Below are 17,804 nucleotides of genomic sequence, written 5' to 3'. Positions count from 1 at the left end.
ATAGAACAATAGATTTGGCCATCTTTTTCCCTTTTTTCGGTCATTTCCTCACAGTTTGGGGGGACGGACAGACTAGGCCAACCAAGTCTCCCCCCACCGTTACGCCTTTGCTTTGCAGCATTAAAGAAGTGAAAACCATTGTAAAGGCATAGCATGTCTAAAACGCATTGCTAGGGAACCACAGCAACCAAAGTAAACATTCCAAAAGTGATTATTGAGGCCCAATAAAAATAAACATTTTTGTCCGACAGTTTTTTGGCCAGTTCGGGCATTTGCCCAGCTCTGACAAACTTTTAAAGTAGCCTATAGTTCAAGTCAGATCTCGTTTGGTATATATGGGTGGTGATGATATATCTAAAATTGTAGATTTGTATAGACAACATACACAAAGACAGAAAATAAACTATATATATATATATATATATATAGACTATATTTCATCTACATAAGTAGGGCAAGATATGGGGAAACACAAATGTCATGGGGGCTATAGTCCAGGGTGGCAAATTCAGAGAAGTGTGGCAAATTTAAGGAATGAGTGGCGGAGAAAATTAGTAGAGGGGCAGTGAATTTTGTATAACTTTCAATAAATCCGACTCTGCCCAGACAGCAAGGGACATATATTACATTGCAAATACGCTACTGACTAAAAGAGTGACCTAGCGAGTTTTTAAGCCTGTAGGTAAGCAAAAGAGTGAGCAAGCATGTGAGTGACTTAAAGAGTGAGCAAGCATGTGAGTGACCAAAACAATGTGCAAACATGTCAGTGACCAAAACAGGGTGCAAGCATGTAATTCACTAAAACAATATGCAAGCATGTCAGTGACCAAAACAGTATGCAAGCATGTAATTCACTAAAACAGTATGCAAACATGTAATTCACTAAAACAGTATGCAAGCATGTAATTTAAAACAGTATGTAAGCATGTAAGTGTCCTAAACAGTGTGCCAGCATGAGAGTGAACAAAACAGTGTGCAAACATGTGAGTGAGCAAAACAGGATGCAAGCGTGTGAGCGAACAAAACAATTTTGGCATAAGGTATTTTGATGTATGCGCTCAAGAATGATATGGAAAACAACAGTGTCACTCTAACAGTTACGGTTACAGTGAGAAAATTTCGAAAATATCAAATGGCAACACCAAGTTTTTTGTATTGGAATGCGATCTCCATACTCAAAAACACTAAATAGCGTTGGAATGGCACCTTTGGCACGAAAATCCCCGGAGCTAGGCAAGGAAAAAGTAAAAAGGACTTTGCCGTGCACCAGAGCATTAATGTTCGTTTCATTCGTCACACCGTTTCTTCGGCTGAGATCCCAGCCTGATTAGTCCTCCACAAGGTCATGTGGAAAATTTGTGAAACACAATGAAATGCTTTATTTTATGCTGCTTCTCTGTCCTTATTGGTTGTCCTCACTTTTAGCCTATCTACCGCCGGTGATTTTCATGCTACAGTTGCCGTTCGAATGCTATTTAGGGTTTTTCACAGTGGAGATCACATTCCAATACAAAAAACTTGGTGTTGCCATTTGATATTTTTGAAATTTTCTCACCGTAACCGTAACTGTTAGAGTGACACTGTTGTTTTCCATATCATTCTTGAGCGCATACATCAAAATACCTTATGCCAAAATTTCATTCAGTTTCTGTAATGGTATGATAGTTAGGGGCCCATATGTCGGGATAGTTTTTTTATAATCACCCTGTATATATATATATATATATTGCATTGCAAATATACTACCAGGCTTCTAGCCCTGGTGAAATTTTTTCCCAGAGCAGTGTAATTTTGATGTAACGCCAGGAAAATTAACAAACACAATAAAATGACCTTTTAGTCAGGATAAAGTCAGGTTTTGGAGGGGCAGTTTCTTTTTTGACCTTTGATGCAGTGGCACCCACTATCATCCAAGTGATGCAGTGGCAAGACACTCTTCTTTCCCAATAAAGGTTACCGTCAAGGTCCATGGGTTTAAATTCGGGCGTAGGATGTCAGAAACATGTTCTTCACCTATCGAGTCTGATGCGACCACTGACAGATGGCACCTTCATTTCCCACAAAAATCCACTGGTTGGAAATTGCCATATGGCGATAACAGATGGAGTTGATGTGCAGTAAAGTAGTGTCACCCACTCACACCCTTCCCTCTCTGTTTTGACCTTAAAATTATGAGTAACAATTCTCAAAATTACAGCCCTGTCCCACCCTCTCTACATGCCATACCGCTTACGGGGAATGTGTTATAATGGCCAAACATGCACAAGTCAATCCACTGTCTGCAGCAGGGGTTTTGACTGACTGACTTCTAAGTCAAGACCTTCAATACCTCTCCCATGGCTCCACATCCTGGAGTAGGGCTCCTAGGCTGGGATCTTTGGTGGGCTCGTAAGCCAGACTTTAAACACTCCCTTCTACAGTGAATTTATAGTGTGGAAAAATGAAAAAATTATGGTGATTGTCCCGGTATTATGCCACACCCTTGTAAGGGCCTCGAATGCCCTCTCCTTGATTTAATTTTAGGTAGATTTACAAAGTAGAAACAAGTGTTAATCCCAGGACTAACTAACTAGGCTTAACCCTGTCAGAGGCATCGACATGAAGAAAACAATGGAGGGGACTAAGAGTTGCCAGTCTCCCGTATATATGGGACTCAAAATGTATACTCAGGAGGAAGGGTGTGGCCTATATTCATTAGTTATTGGGAGGGAGGGGCTCAAATATGGTCTCTGACCCTACTACACCATACATGACCTTGGCCATATTCCTCTGTGGAACTTAAAACAAATTGGTACACGTTGGAATTTGCATGCGTGTGCATGTTGTGAACACAACGTGTGAAGTTCATTTTTGAGTAATGATCAAAGATTTGTGTTGTTGGTAGGCCTGTTGCTCTCTGTGACAAAACTTTTTAACGACGGGAGATCAGGGCCTTAGTCCCTAGGTTCTGGTGCCTATGATGCCTATCCCATCCTTTGTTGATCAATGCACATGAATATTGTGGAAAGCAGCAATTAGGTTCACGGGCCAGACTTGGTCACTTTCTCACCAACAGTAAAACATATTCGACTCAACAATTATTATAACATGAGAAGGTTATAACACACTTACCCTTTGTAGATGGAAAGTTCTTATAGTGTAAGTGGCAAGTTCCTGGATGTCTGTCAGCGTGACATACATGATACCAAACGTGTCTGTCCCCCTGTTCGGCCAGTATTGATCACACTGAAATGTACAACACAACAAAATAAATTTATAGAATGGCTCGTTTTTCTACGTAACTACTGTTGGTATTCAATATAACAAAAACATGGCTCAAACAAGGCTTTTAGAATTCCATATAGTGACATCTCTGTGTTTTGGAACGACACTGCAAATGAAAGACACCTCTATTTAAGGGGCCAGAGTTCCATGTTCCTTTGAATGAGAGAAAACTCATTTACCTCTGAAACAAGCACACCTCTACTTACAGCTGGATTTGCCTAAAGCAAGGTTTTCTGCACCACATTCAGCATGACAATTCTGATTGGTTAAAAACCTGAAATATATATGCACGTGTTTCCCAACCAATCAGTGTTTCCATATTACAGGCAAAGCATAAAACATACTCTTCGGGAAACTCTGATTAAGAGACAGAAAGTCTAGTCTCATTGGCACCCTGCAAGAGCGGATCCAGAGGATGGTGATCGCCCCTTTCGAAGACAGAATACTATGGGAAAAAAATGTCTGTCCTGTAAAATAAGGTGATGATCCTACACAATAAATTGCTTCTCTGACACTTTGCCCTGGATCAGCCTGCATCTGCTCTAATCGCAGCTGAAAATATCTGTCTCAGCTTTATTCCCAGCTGAGGATGCCTGCCTTTGCTTCATTACCACTGCTTAAATGGATGGAAGCCTTCCTTACCAACAGCAGTCAGTTAGTCTCCTTCAAGGGCCAGAACTCCCCATTTCTCCAAGTTGAGTCTGGCACACCCCAGGGTTCGGTCCTCTCGCCATTATTGTTTTTGATTTACATTAACGATCTCCCAAACTCCATCAAGTGTCATATTAGACTCTCTGCAGATGATTGCGTCTACTACCACATGGTGCACAACGAATCTGACCAAACATTTCTCCCAAATAACCTCAACATTGTCTATCAATGGTGCTCGTCCTGGCAATTGCCCCTTAATTCTACAAAAACAGTTTTTATAAGAATTACTCGCAAAAGACTTCCCCTCGTTTCTTCTTACACTATCGATAACTCCTTGATCACAGAAATTTCTAATTATAAATATCTGGGTGTAATTATTTCTGCCAATCTCCGTTGGAATCTCCATGCTGATTACCTCTTTCATAAATGTCTCTAAACACTTCTTTTTCTTCGTCGGAACCTCAAAAACTACACCCGCCACCTCAGACATCTTTGCCTCCAAACCTACATCCTTCCTCTACTCTCATATGCCTGTGAAATCTGGGATCCCTATACTCTCCCCATTAGAGACAAATTAGAATCTATTCAAAATAAATCAGCCTTCTTCATTCTTAACTGTTGGTAATCTTCTGCCTCCGTCACTGAGCTCAAACGCCAACTCAATATGCAACCACTTTTTACCCGTAGATATATCTCTCGGTTATCCTTCCTTTTTAAAATTCTCCACAGTCATTTTCATATCGGCACCTTGAACCTTCTAACTCCGGCTTCATACTTTTCAGAAAAGAATGAACCATTCACAAAAATTGAAACCCATCTTTGCATCCACAGATTGTTTCAAATTTAGTTTCTTTCCTCGAACAATAACCGACTGGAACAACCTCCCCCCCAAACATCATTGATTGTGAAACAATTCCCGATTTTCTTTGTGACATCAATCATCTCTGTCTAACTTCATCACAGCATTCCCTTGTATAGGCCTCCGCCAACCAATATCGGATAAATAAAATAAAATTCGAACCTGAAGACACCTGCCTTTACTCAAGCGTGATCCTGTAGGTCGAGATCGACTTGAAAGTCTGGGAGGGCATGATGATGTCAATTTATATATACGAAAATACATTAGATCAGTCGACTTCACCTTTGATGCTTGAAGGGGTGGTGGTGGCGCGTATCTCTGCCCAATGGCTAGCTTCGTAACTAGGCTGGAGCGCTGCCCCACTACTCAGATGAAGCCCCACAAAATAATGTATACTTACTTTGCATAATAACCCTTTCAGGGGGAGGGGCTCAAGGTCAGGCCGGGGGCCCCGAGAAGGCACGCTACGGCCCTGGCGACCGCCCCTCCAAATAACATGGGGAAAATTTCTGTCCAATAAAATGTGGGAAGATCAAACAACTCACGCTATTGCCATCACATCATCCTAGATCTGAAATGTGGAAGCAACTGCGGGTGGGGTGCAGGCGCATTTGGTGCCCCCTGTGAACTAGAGAAGTGTTTCTCTACCACCAGGCCGCGACTCGGTAGCGAGTCCCGACAGGGCTGTGTGAGGTATGACTCGGCCTTCCATTCACAAAAATTCAGAGGGTTTCCACAGGTCGAGAACCACTGGACTAGAGAAGGCCACAAATTTATTGCTAGCTCTTCAAGAAGCAGTTGCACGAAGGAGCCAAAAGTTGCCGTACTTGCAAAAAATATCGACTTGCGGCTCTGACAACGATACTCGATTTTACGATAAATTCGTCTTGTTTAAAACTTTTTATTGCCAACTTACTTCATTTTAAGCTTTAAGGTCAGATGACAGCACCAACACTATGTAACAGTTGAAATATTTTTACCTGTCCTCTGCTACATTTTAGGTTCTTTGTTTTTGACTTCTCCTTATTTTCTGCGAAAAAAAACCGACCTGCTTATCGAATTCGGTTCAAGTTCTTGGTATTTTTCGTAGGGAGCTATACTGAATAAAAAAATTCTGCTCTCCTATTATCACCACATGACTGACTTTTTGTTTTGAAATTAGATGGCGGCACAAAAACTGTAAATCAAATAGCTGTAATTTTCTGTCGTCTGCTTCTTTTAACGTTCCTCGTTTCAGATGCCTCCTTATTTTCAGGAAAAAAGAACTGAACTTCGTATCAAATCCAGTTCAAGTTCTTGGCTGGAGGAGGAGCTGGACTGAACGAGATATTCTGCCACTGCATAAGTCATCTTTAATTTTCACATCAGATGGCAGCACAAACACTATTAGATTTAAACTGCAGGAATTTCCTGTCGTCTGCTGAGGTTCTTCGCTTTGGAAGGCTCCTTATTTTTTGAAAAAAAGAACTGAACTTGTCGTCAAATTCAGTTCAGTTTTTCGGCTTTCTTGATAGGGAACTAAACAGAACAATATATTCTGCTCTTTCGACAAAAACTGACCATATTTCTTGGGAAAAACTAGAAATGGGATTTAAAAGACAAGAAAACACGGGACATCGCCAATTATTGCCTAAAATTATGCCAAAAGCAAGCAAAGTTGCTAACAACTGCTAAAATTACTGAAAAAAAAGTAAATGGCGAGAAATGAAGCGCTACTGTGCAAATTGCAACGGGTTAAAATGAACTCCACAAATTAAACTTTTAACCTTTCACAAGAATGTGAGATGTGAATATTCTTATTTATAGTAGTAACTATCATAGTATAATTTATGGGTTGAAAAATAATCTCAGTCCTTGATTTCAATAAAAAACAATTCAAGTAGGCTTTGTTTAGATATATTGAAAAAACGGGACATTATTACAAAAACATCGGGATGGCCTTGGCTGACCATATTTCTTTGAAAAAAAAATACGGGAAATTGAGCTTTGGAATACAGGAAAATACGGGACATTGCCAATTATCGTCATAAATGATGCCAAAAAAACGAGCAAAGTCGCCAACTCATGCTAAAATAAAATAAGCTGCCAATCGCGGAAAACAAGCGCCACTTCAAATTTCAGTGAATGAAAAAAAGAAAAGAAAAACAAATATGTGTTTGAGATGAATATTTTTGTTTGTAGTCGTAATTATCATAATGCATTTTCTGAGTTAGAAAGATAATTTTACTCGTTGATTTGGAGAATAAATAGTCAAGTTGGCTTCGTTGAAAATACGTGAAAAATCGGGACACTTTTGCAAATAAGTCGGGACGATCAAAAAAACAGAAAAAACTGGTACTGTCGCAGAAAATACGGGACGCATGGTCACCCGAAGATGACCAAATGTAAAAATGCTGGGAGGAATGCCTGAGGAAATACGGGGCCGCATGAGTTATTTCTAATGTTGAGATTAGATGGCAGCACCAACTTTTTAAACCATATACGCTCAACACACGACCCGCGGGTCAAATGTGGCTCTCGGAGTCTTCTGACGCGACCTCAAACGTAAGGTCGTAAAAACGAACTAAGCCGCGATTCCAATCATTGTCCAAAACGATGCTAAAGGCACACAAATAAAATTGCCAATTGTTGCTAATACCGCCGAAAAATCGCCGATCATTGCCGAAAACGGTGCCAAAGGTAAGTAAAATTGTCAATTATGGCTAATATCACCGAAAAATTGACAATTGTGGAAATGAAGTACAATAAATTGACAATAGTGATAAGTGAAATTGAGGGGGGGCGGGGAATCGGTCTCCATTGTGCTGCTGAAATGTGCAAAAGAATGCTCCAAAATATGGAAATATGCCTTAAATTCTGAAAAATCACGAAAAATTACTCAAATTACTGAAGTGCATGAAAGATGCCGGAAAACTACTGAAGAATCATGAAAAAAATGCTTTATCGTGCAAAAATAACCGCATTATACAAATTCATAGAAATCCGAGCTTTAGCATTCCTTGGTCTAGAATTTTATTCCTTACTGAAGGATTATAATTATTTTCTCATCTTCCAAATTTGACAAATGTTCCAGATTTTAATTCGCAACCTTCGGCATCAATATTCTAGGCAAATCATGGTTTCTCTCCCAAAAAAGAGCCCCTTTGAAGTAGAAATTGCAAATTAATACTGATATACTTAAGCTGACCATATTTGCTCGAGAAAAATACGCGAAATCCGTCTTCGAAATACGAGACATTTCCAATGACCGCCAAAAGTGAGCAAAGTTGCCAATTCGTGCTAAAGTCACCAACCGAGGGAAATGAAGCGCCAGTTCAAATTGCAGTTATTAAAAAACGAAAAAGAAAAAGACAGATATGTGAAATAAATATTCTTATTCGTAGTTCTAATTATCACAATGTGATTTCTGAGTTGGGAAGAAAATTTTAATTGTTGAATTGAAGTCAAGTTGGCTTCGTTGAAAATACGTGAAAAACCGGGACATTTTTGCAAAAAAAGTCGGGAAGTCAGAAAAACAGAAAAAAAAAAACTGAACTGTCACGGAAAATACGGGACGTGTGGACACCACAGCCATACTGTAAACTTGAGCACCACTGCCAATACTTGCATTTCATGAATTGCGTTCTCGAATTTCTGAGATACTCTAATTTCCTTTTCGGAAACAAACGTATATAATCAAAATGCTATTTGTTTTACCTTTATCCGCGTCCTTTCTTCAAGCTTTGTCATCATGACGATCGTGGAACTTTTCTGCTCCCAGACCATCCGCCAGAAGTCACAGAATGTTTCGGGGAGAGGTCCCTGAGTGGCAATGTATGCATTGTGCTTGCGATATCCATCGCAATAGTTCGCATTGACGTAATCGGATCCCGGGATGCCGTCCAAGGGCTGAAGCACCACGCGGCTGTGATCGTAGGCGATGACGTTGGCGTAGCGGTTCTTTGGCTTGTTCACCTCGAGGTTGGAATTCTCCCACGTGAACTGCTGTCCAGGTTCTATGCTCTGCAAAAATGATAATTAAACATAGTACTTCATGAAACAGGAAAACATCCGCAGATTTTACAAAATGGTTGATAATTTCACTCGTGCAATTAGACTGTTATTAACAACAAAAGTTTCCACAAAAAAACCTCATATTCTTGAGAAAACTTCAGGTTATCATTGGCCTTGAGCCTGTCTATATGATTCATGAGCTCCGAAACGGTAATCGGTGGATGGCTGATCATGGCCGGAGTCTGATAATTGAGTCTTCTCATTTCGACCGGGTCTGCGGAATGGGATTCCATGTGACGTTCCGTCGTGTTCGTCAGCAGCTTCATGGTTGTTTCGCCCGCTGGTGCTTTGGCTAAGTGGCGCCGCCTGAATGGTCAATCAGATTAAAGAAATTGAAGCATACGTTCAAGCTATACTGTACAAGCACAGTATTTCAAAAGGTCAATATTCGCTAATGCTTGGGTGGGTCGTTTTGACGATTTTGCGGGTGTCCCATTTGGGTCTCCGATTTTCGGGAGAAGAGGGTCGGAAACCGGGCTGGACAAATCTATTACCCGAGGGGACGTAAAAAATCCAAAAATAGGGAAAAAATATTTTAGGGTATGTATGGGAATTTTTTTGAATGTTCAAAAAAATGAGAAATGCAACAATAATTGCGCATTATTTAAATTCTTCATTAAGTACTTTCATCAATAGATGGCAACACATTTGTTTTGAATGTATGTGTGTGGGGAAATATTATAAAAAGGGAAATTTTTCGTTAGGCCACACTATAACAGTTTTATGAAAGTTCTTTTACAAATGCAACCAATGAGCTTATCCGTTGTATTTGCTCGACTGTAACCGATATCCTAATTGGTTGCATTTGTCAATATTAGTGTAGAGTACCAGCCTTAGACTTTTTTCTTAGTATTGTAGAAAATTTTGAGAGTTTTTATCAAAATAATTTGTTTTTTTTCTTTAAATGTAGTGCAATTTTCTCTTAATTTTCTATATTATCTGCATATTTTCATCGACAGATAGCAGCACATTCATTTAGAATGCGTGGGAGAAATTTACTTAAAAGAGAGGGAAAACTAAGACTTTTTTCGGCATGTAAAATATTGATTCGGACATGTATGCTTTTTAAATTTACATGCCATAGATTTGTCCAGCCCTGGTCCGAAACCAGAAAGGCATACATACACTACAGGGTGTTTCAAAAAGAATCACCCGATTTGAAATGCGTATGTTACGAAAAATATTGCACACAGACACTTGAGATTAATTTTATATTACATGGCTAATCAAAGTTTTTTACAAACAAAATTAAAGGTGCTCAATATGTTCACCTTGGGATGCACAGCATATGTCCATAAGGTAGTCAAATTCGTCCCAAACTTTCGCGAGTACGTTTGCATCCACTGCGAGGGGATTTCTGTTGATTACGTGAGGAACTCTGTCGGATGCGCTCCACATTTTCGTCTGACATGCGTGGACGGCCAGGGGATTTCCCTTTACATAGAAAACCAGTGTCTCGGAATTGGTTATACCAGCGTTTCTCAACTTTTCTAAACCTATGGACCAGCGAAATGTCTGAAACAATACGACGGACCACTTGTGTCCCGTATTACGGGGCATTCCAATATTTTCAGTTTTGTTTGTTTATGTTTGAAGTTTCACCCATTTCAGTAATTAGCAAATATTACAAATTTGCCTATAGATGTAATCATAAATTACATCTTTTGGCTACAATAAGTGATATCCAGTATAGCAATTTCCCGCATTTTCCTTGATGAGGTATCTTGAACTCAATTATGAAAGCACAATTTTTATTCAAACCCATATGGATATTAGTATCATCAATTACCGGAATTGAATAATATTTCATCCAGTTAGAATCGAATTATCAAGTCTGTCTGTGGACCACCTATGCCATCGTCGCGGACCATAGGTTGGGAAACGCTGGTTTTTACCATCGTCCAATGCTCTGAGCGGTAGGAAGTTCAACACCAGGGTATTGTCGACGAAAAGCACGATGAACAGCTGTTACGGACTCACACCTTCACGAAGCTTAGAACACGAAACGATTTCTGTTGTGCAGTCGCAATATTGACAAACACTGAAGTGGCCGAAGGAAGAGCTTTAGCGCTACCTGTCGGCAACTGCGCGAAACTCGGGATTTCTCTCTTTCTACCCGTACATTATTCGATCAAAACGGATTAGAGGCTGAATAGTTGATTTTTTTTAAATCGGATGATTCTTTTTGAAACACACTGTATTGAGAAATTGACAAAAATGGGGGAAACAATGTCTGTACAAGAATTATGAATACACTTCATGAAAAACAAAGAAAATTCCGAGTTGATGAAATATTTGAAATCACAGTTAATGCGAATTCGGACTTACAGAACTGACGAAAATTCAAAATTAATGAAAACTTTGAATCGTTAAAAATTGAAATTAATGAAAGAAATAAATCCAAAACTAATGAGAATTTAGACAATGAAAAAATTCCGAAAACCATGAAAAATCTGAGTTGATAGAAATTCATAGCTAATGAGAGAAATAATTACAGAACTGATGAAAATTTCAAAATTAATGAAAATTCAATCGAAATACAATCATTCATTATTTAGTAAGAAAACAAACCACAAAATGCATGTCAGAAATGAAGAAGAATCATTATTTACCTCTTGAGCAGGACCAGGACTATGATTGAGAAGAGTATTATGAGCAACACAATCACAGGTCCAACGATCCATATGACCCCGGCTTCATCCATGCTGCTATCGATATGAGAGATATCCGGACGGTCAGTCTTATCCCAGTGTCCAGTGCCTCCACTGCTGCTGCCGCCACTGCCCAACACAGGGTGCCCCGGCGCTGCCGGCATATCGAGGCTCAAGCTCTCAGAAAATGCACTGCTCGTGTATAAACTCTAGAAGAGGGATGAAAGCATGAATATTTCATTCGGTCTGACAACCACATGCGTATTGATAATTTTGAAATGACATTGCTAACAAGGTTGGGGGGCAAACCTGTAGATCCAATCTCCTCCAAAAATCTTGGAAATGTTTGAGGAATGATTGTGTGCACACGTCAAGACAAACAATTCTTCTAATGGAACCTTGAGTCGCACTCCCATCCGTTAATCTTGGGACATGTGAACTACCCAACTTCAGAAGTCGCCAAAATATGGCAACCTCGCTCATGTATGACTAGTAACTGGGAAATTTCTTCCTTCCAGTCACAATACAACTACGGGGAGGGGGGAGGAGGGAACGTCACCCCTTACATTTCCAGGGTTACTTTTGAAATTTTTCTCCCGTCCCCCCCTTTTTTTTGGCGCAATTGGCTCAAATTCCATGTTGACTTTTATGTTCAGCGCATGTTATTTGCAAATTTCCCAGGCAAAAAAATAGTTTGTCTTGACGTGTATAGGGACATTTTGTACATGGAGTCTCATGGTTAAGGCGATTGTGTGAATTTGGTTCCGCCTCCAAAAGAAATTTCGGACAACGGGCCCCCGACTGTTGTTAATGTCTCGGTAGTTTTCGACAAAAATTTTGATTGACTGGGCCCGTATAGCAAGCAACTGTATATAGCCTTTCATGTCTATCTCCATAGGCGGAGATAGACATAAAAGACTGGGGGGGGGGGAGCATGATGATGATGATGATGCCAATTCATATACATGCATATACATTAGATCAGTTGGCTCCATCATTGAGGCTGGGTGAGGCAGCGCACAAACCCCAATTTTCATGAGTAGCATGAGAGCTAGACACAGAAAATTACTGTATTACTGAAAATATGAATATTTGAAAAAAAAAAACCCAACTTGATATAGATATTAGCGCGTGAGGTGAAACAGTAATAAGCTCACCTTATGAGGGGTATCGACAACTGCTCGAACGAACACGTGATAACGAACCCCATGGACTATATGGCGATTGACGAAGCCCAAGTAAGTCTTTCCATCGCCCAGGTTGAAATTCTCCGGCATAGTCCTCCTTATAAATTTCGCTGCTATGTACGGTCCAGTTTCGTCCATTCTTGTCGACGTAAGCTGGAAAAGAAAAGAAGACGTATATGAACATTACTATATACAGAGCATGACCGTCTTGACGACATTGCGACTCTTTTGGGCCATTTTGAAGTCATTTGTGATAGTGGGTAGGTACGTCAATGGATTCACAGTAAATTCAACCGCTCCCGAGTGGCGCAGTGGTAAGGTGCTCGTCTTCTACTATGAATATTACCTTCTAGGTCCACGGGTTCGAACCCGGCCGAAGAACATCAGAAACAACTTCTTTACCTACCGATCCTGGTGCTCCCAATCGCCTTCATTTCCCACCCAACTCCACTGGTCGGAAATTGCCGTATGGCGGTATATGATCGGAGTTTGGTGCACGTTAAAGTAGTGAATTCAACACAAACAACTCACTGAATAGAAAATTCATCAAAGAAAATTCACCGACATTTCCTACAATACATCGAAAATTTCACCGAAACGAAAATTCTTGCTCAATGGAGAAATCACGAAACACCCGGGCTCTGTCGCAAAACGCAATATAAGCCACTGAAGGGAACCCGGGCATCTGCAAAACAGAGTTTATTAAGATAGTGAAGATCACACAGAGCTCTCAGATGCTCATTGACTCAGTCGATTTTTTGGTGGGGAACTGCTGTCCGTGAATTTTCCTATCTATGGACTTTCCTCGTTTAGTCAATGAATCATTTAACCACTTTAAGATCAAGGAAGTAATATTGTGTGACACGCCAGTGAAATAAATTCAAACAAGCTCGCTCTGTTTTCTTTCCTCTCTCCCCATCATCGCGAAGCTTTGTTGCAACCTATATTTTTTTCCCTCTTGGTTTTTCGCATACCCTGATAGTGATTTTTTCCCGCACACTATGCATCTTTCATATAAGAGTGAAATAGGTAGGGTTAAGGTGACCTACATTCCTACTTTGTACTACATTCTTATCAACTTATCTATATTATTCACTTTTGAATTTGTTTTTTCCCTCCTTTTCCTAATGTGCGGTAAGGGTAGGACAAGGTTACCATATTTATCGCCGATTCGTGAAATAGAGGGCATCCGAATTTCTTGCCACTAGCTTGCAAGCGAAGATGGTTAACGGCGAATTTTCTCTTTGATGAATTTTCCAGACACGACGTCAATGCGTTAAGGCCCCAACATAAGAGATAATTGCATTGAGAAGAAAAAGAGAACGAAAATACCTCCTCGATCGTAAAATCATCGGGGTCTTTGTTCGCCCATTTCTCTGGAACGACCACCAGAAAGTAGTGGCTGATGGGACCGTACTCTTCAGAAGCTTGCGGAAGAACCACCGTAATCTCCATGTTCTTCTGCACTCCGAACGAATCCGGTTTCACCATCGGCTTTGGTGCTGTAAATTAATCAGAATTCAACGCATTTTCACTGAAGCATCACGGAAATCACATTGGTGGAAGGCATTAACTGCAACTGTTCGGAGTTTTCAATTGTCTATGCACATCTCGGATGTGCCATTTCAGCAAAATTTTGGGCGAAAACAAAATTTCAAAAACAAGATTACCATGTAAAAAAAAAAAGAGCAGAAAATGAATGCATATCCTTACCAGCCATGGCAGTAGTTACAGTGATCTTCGCAGGTGGTTTGAACGATTTATCTGTAGGAATGGCAGTGATGTTCACCCTGTAGCTAGTAAACGGCATCAAATTGTCAACTTTGAGTTCAGTCGTGTCCGCATCCACCGTTTTGACCAGGGCAGGGATCGGCAGCTCTTGCAGAAAGTTATGGCTGTCGTAGAACTCTTTGTGAGCATCATAAGAAATCTGCGAATGGTGGGTCAGGTTGCAATTAGCGAAAATGAATATCAGTTCGAGACGAGCCCCAATTAATAAGAGATATCGACTCTAATTGCAATTTTGAGTAAGAAATGTGTTTGTCAAGTATTTTACATTGTATGTACAGTCACTTCACTCACCTTATATTTTATAGGATTTATTTTCGTAGGCGCTTTCCAAGTAAGAATCATACTGTGCGTTGTGACTTTCTGAGCTCTCAAATGTGTAGGGACTTCTGGAATAGCAGGAGAAAAAAGAACAGAAATCAGCTATTTCAGGTCTTAGTATTCGCTACTCAAAATCAACAAGATCAGCTTCGTGACCCTTTCCGAAAATTTTTTTTTTTGTTATAAAAGCATTTTCACCACTAATTCTGAATTTCTTATGACTACTGCTGCCATCTATTGGTACATCAAGGAACTTGAAAATCCATTTGGATGGGGTTTATATAAAGGAGAATTATATATATATATATATATATATATTTCTTCGGATTACCAAAACTTTTTCCGGAAAATTCGGCTCCCTAATGGGGGGGGGGATACGGGACATCGTCAATTATAGCCAAAAAACGAAGCCGAACATAAGCAAAGTTGTCAGTTAGCTGACATCGGAAAATGTTATCACAAATTGCAAAAGATTAAAATGAACTAATAAGTTCTAAAAACAAATTAATCCTCTATTTCAGTGAAGAATAAAAATGCAAGTGGACTTTGTCGAAAATACGGGAAAAACGGGACATTCTTATAATAATAATGATAAAAAAAAGAAGTCAAAACCCCACAAGTTTACAGTAAAATACGGGTCACATGGTCACCTTAATCGTCACATTGTGATATTGATTATTTGAAACTTTCAACATTCTGTCTACATAACGGCAGCACAAGTTCAATGTACATGATACACATGATAAAAAGTTTAAAATCACACTAAGCAGTGCCGATGACTACACACACGTATATGGTCACTTGCCACGAATAACAAAAGTCTGTGGAAACTCATAAACGTGGGAGTCCGACCAGACATTGATCTATCGATCCAGCTTGACCGTAGGTCAATAGAGCCTATATATTATTTCCAAACTACGTAAGGCATGTCCAGTGAATATTGATGATGTATAACGTGCGGCACGCAGGATAATAAAAAAAACGTGCACGCAATGTTTGATTACAAAAGGAAATGATGTATAACCATAGAATTCCGGCCTGGCCATCGGACAGTTTTGACATCCATTGAGTCGCGGTCACCATTTCACCGAATTCATACGCGACTGGGAAACGAATAAGTAATTAAGCAAAAAACAGGAAAATAAAAAATATCTCTGGCATTTATGGACACTGGACAATAAAAGAAAGGACATTTATTATAATCACGAACGAAACAATACCTGTCGGTGTTACACGGACAGTAATGACTTCGGACAGACGTCCCAGTCCCTGCCTGGTCAACGCCGCCACGCGGATGGCGTACATGGCGTGGCTGTCGAGTCCGGTCAGTTCAGCTGACCACGTGAGCGGGACTTTCCTGTAGTTCCATTCGTCGAGGTCCTCGACTGCTGTCAGGGTGTAGAGCACCTGTAAAACGAACCACGTTATTTGCAAACGACCCCGATTACTGAAATAAATTTTGTGAAAAGTCAGACGGGGGCCGCAACTAGAAAAGGGCAGATCTGCCAGGGGCACCAAAATGCATTCTTGTCCCGAATAGTTACGGGGTTTCCCTTGATCAAGTGTCTGGGCTCTCGGCCTCTTTTCCAGCTGGGCGCTTGTTTCAATGGGCTAACTGGTAGGCTGTCGGCCTCTTTCCATGTTGTTCCAGTTGGTGGGCTCTCAGCCTCTCTTTCATTTGCTTCAATTAGAGGGTTCTTAGCCTCTCTTTTCATTTGCTTCAATTAGTGGGTTCTTAGCCTCCTTTTCCCCTTTGCTTCAATTAGTGGGCTCTCAGCCTCTTTTTCATTTGCTTCAATTAGTGGGCCTCAGCCTTTTTTTTAATTTGCTTCAATTAGTGGGCTCTCAGCCTCTTTTCCCTTGTTCAAGTTGCTAGGCTCTCGGCATGGAGTAGATTACTGAGAAAATTTTCCCCCTTCTGTCAGGGTTTATGAAGCACCTACGAATAAACCACAAAATACGCAAATGACTCGAATTATGCTATAAAAAGTACCCAGTTAGATGAGGCCGCAATAAGAAAAGAGCAAGAATGCCTAACGATGCCACTAGGGGCGCAAAAATGCACGCTTGTCCTGAATAATTGCGGCCCAGTATAGATAGATCATTGAGAATTTTTTTTTATTACCTGGTAACCGAGAATGTCCAAGAAATACGGGACCTGGTCCCACCAAATTTCGACGGAGTGTTCGGACGTGGCGATTGCGTAAACGTTCGTAGGGGCTGGGGGGACGTCTCCTGGAGTGTGGACGGTCACACGATTGCTCCATGGCCCGCCGCCTCTCGTGGTATAGGCCTTCACTCGGAAAACGTATTCTGTATTCTCGTCTAAGGAGCTGAAACACAAATACTTCGATAATCAAAATTATGTATTTACTGTTTGTACGAAAATTTTGGACCCCAGGGTACATCCACATTCGCGAAGTTTGATAAGTCAATTCTATTGATTTTTTTTAAAACTATATCAGCCAACAATGGCGTGTATGTGCTGTTTCATAGTGCCATTTCAAATGCATTATGGGTGCCCCCCACTGGAAAATTGATGAGCTGGAAATACTCGTACCTACACCAATTTACATATTTACTTTAAAGAAACCATTGTAACAGATCTCATTACCATCAGAGCCGCCTAAACACATAGGCCCATCCGGGACCTCAGATGCACAAGATGGGGGGGGGCGTGATAACACCAGATGCGTTTGTGATTCTCGTATGCAAATTGTGGGAGGCTGATATTCCCAGTTGCATGGAGGGCCTCAGACCATCGTTTTGCCCGGGAAGTATTGTGCCTGAGGCTGTGAAGACAACGCTGGCTACCCTCAGTCCCTAAGCCATTTGAGACTTCCGCGAAGTGCCTTGGTGAGCCCCATTAGTCAAGACGGTCCTGCTGAAATACTGCTGTCCATCGGCAATCAGAGGACCAAACTGAGCTTATTATACAAAGAGAATCTCTGTTTCATTTCAAACATTAAAGGAATGATCACATCCATGGCATCTTACGATGGGGGAAGGGCTAAACGGGTTCTTAAAGTG

General features: G+C 40.6%; 1 protein-coding gene across 9 annotated transcripts in view; it reads right to left on the bottom strand.

The window, feature by feature from the left end:
* LOC149080960 (tyrosine-protein phosphatase Lar-like) overlaps window positions 1-17,804 on the bottom strand; it is a 745,683-nt gene that overhangs the window by 11,773 nt on the left and 716,106 nt on the right. For all 9 annotated transcript variants that reach the window (XM_089237674.1, XM_089237681.1, XM_089237682.1 and 6 more), the window contains 10 exons: window positions 16,900-17,107; window positions 15,995-16,181; window positions 14,748-14,842; window positions 14,379-14,595; window positions 13,998-14,167; window positions 12,636-12,818; window positions 11,440-11,687; window positions 8,905-9,133; window positions 8,471-8,776; window positions 3,112-3,225 (listed from right to left, as the gene is read on the bottom strand). In XM_089237674.1, coding sequence (XP_089093800.1) covers window positions 3,112-3,225; window positions 8,471-8,776; window positions 8,905-9,133; window positions 11,440-11,687; window positions 12,636-12,818; window positions 13,998-14,167; window positions 14,379-14,595; window positions 14,748-14,842; window positions 15,995-16,181; window positions 16,900-17,107 — 1,957 coding nt within the window. The remainder of the gene's footprint in view (window positions 1-3,111; window positions 3,226-8,470; window positions 8,777-8,904; window positions 9,134-11,439; window positions 11,688-12,635; window positions 12,819-13,997; window positions 14,168-14,378; window positions 14,596-14,747; window positions 14,843-15,994; window positions 16,182-16,899; window positions 17,108-17,804) is intronic.

Source organism: Pholcus phalangioides, unplaced genomic scaffold (assembly GCF_987345545.1).
Source record: "Pholcus phalangioides strain wild (caught in Gottingen) unplaced genomic scaffold, Ppha-v1.0 ptg000010l_1, whole genome shotgun sequence".
Taxonomy (NCBI): domain Eukaryota; kingdom Metazoa; phylum Arthropoda; class Arachnida; order Araneae; family Pholcidae; genus Pholcus; species Pholcus phalangioides.
Note: the sequence above shows the minus strand (reverse complement) of the source record. Positions and strands in the feature narration are given on the sequence as shown.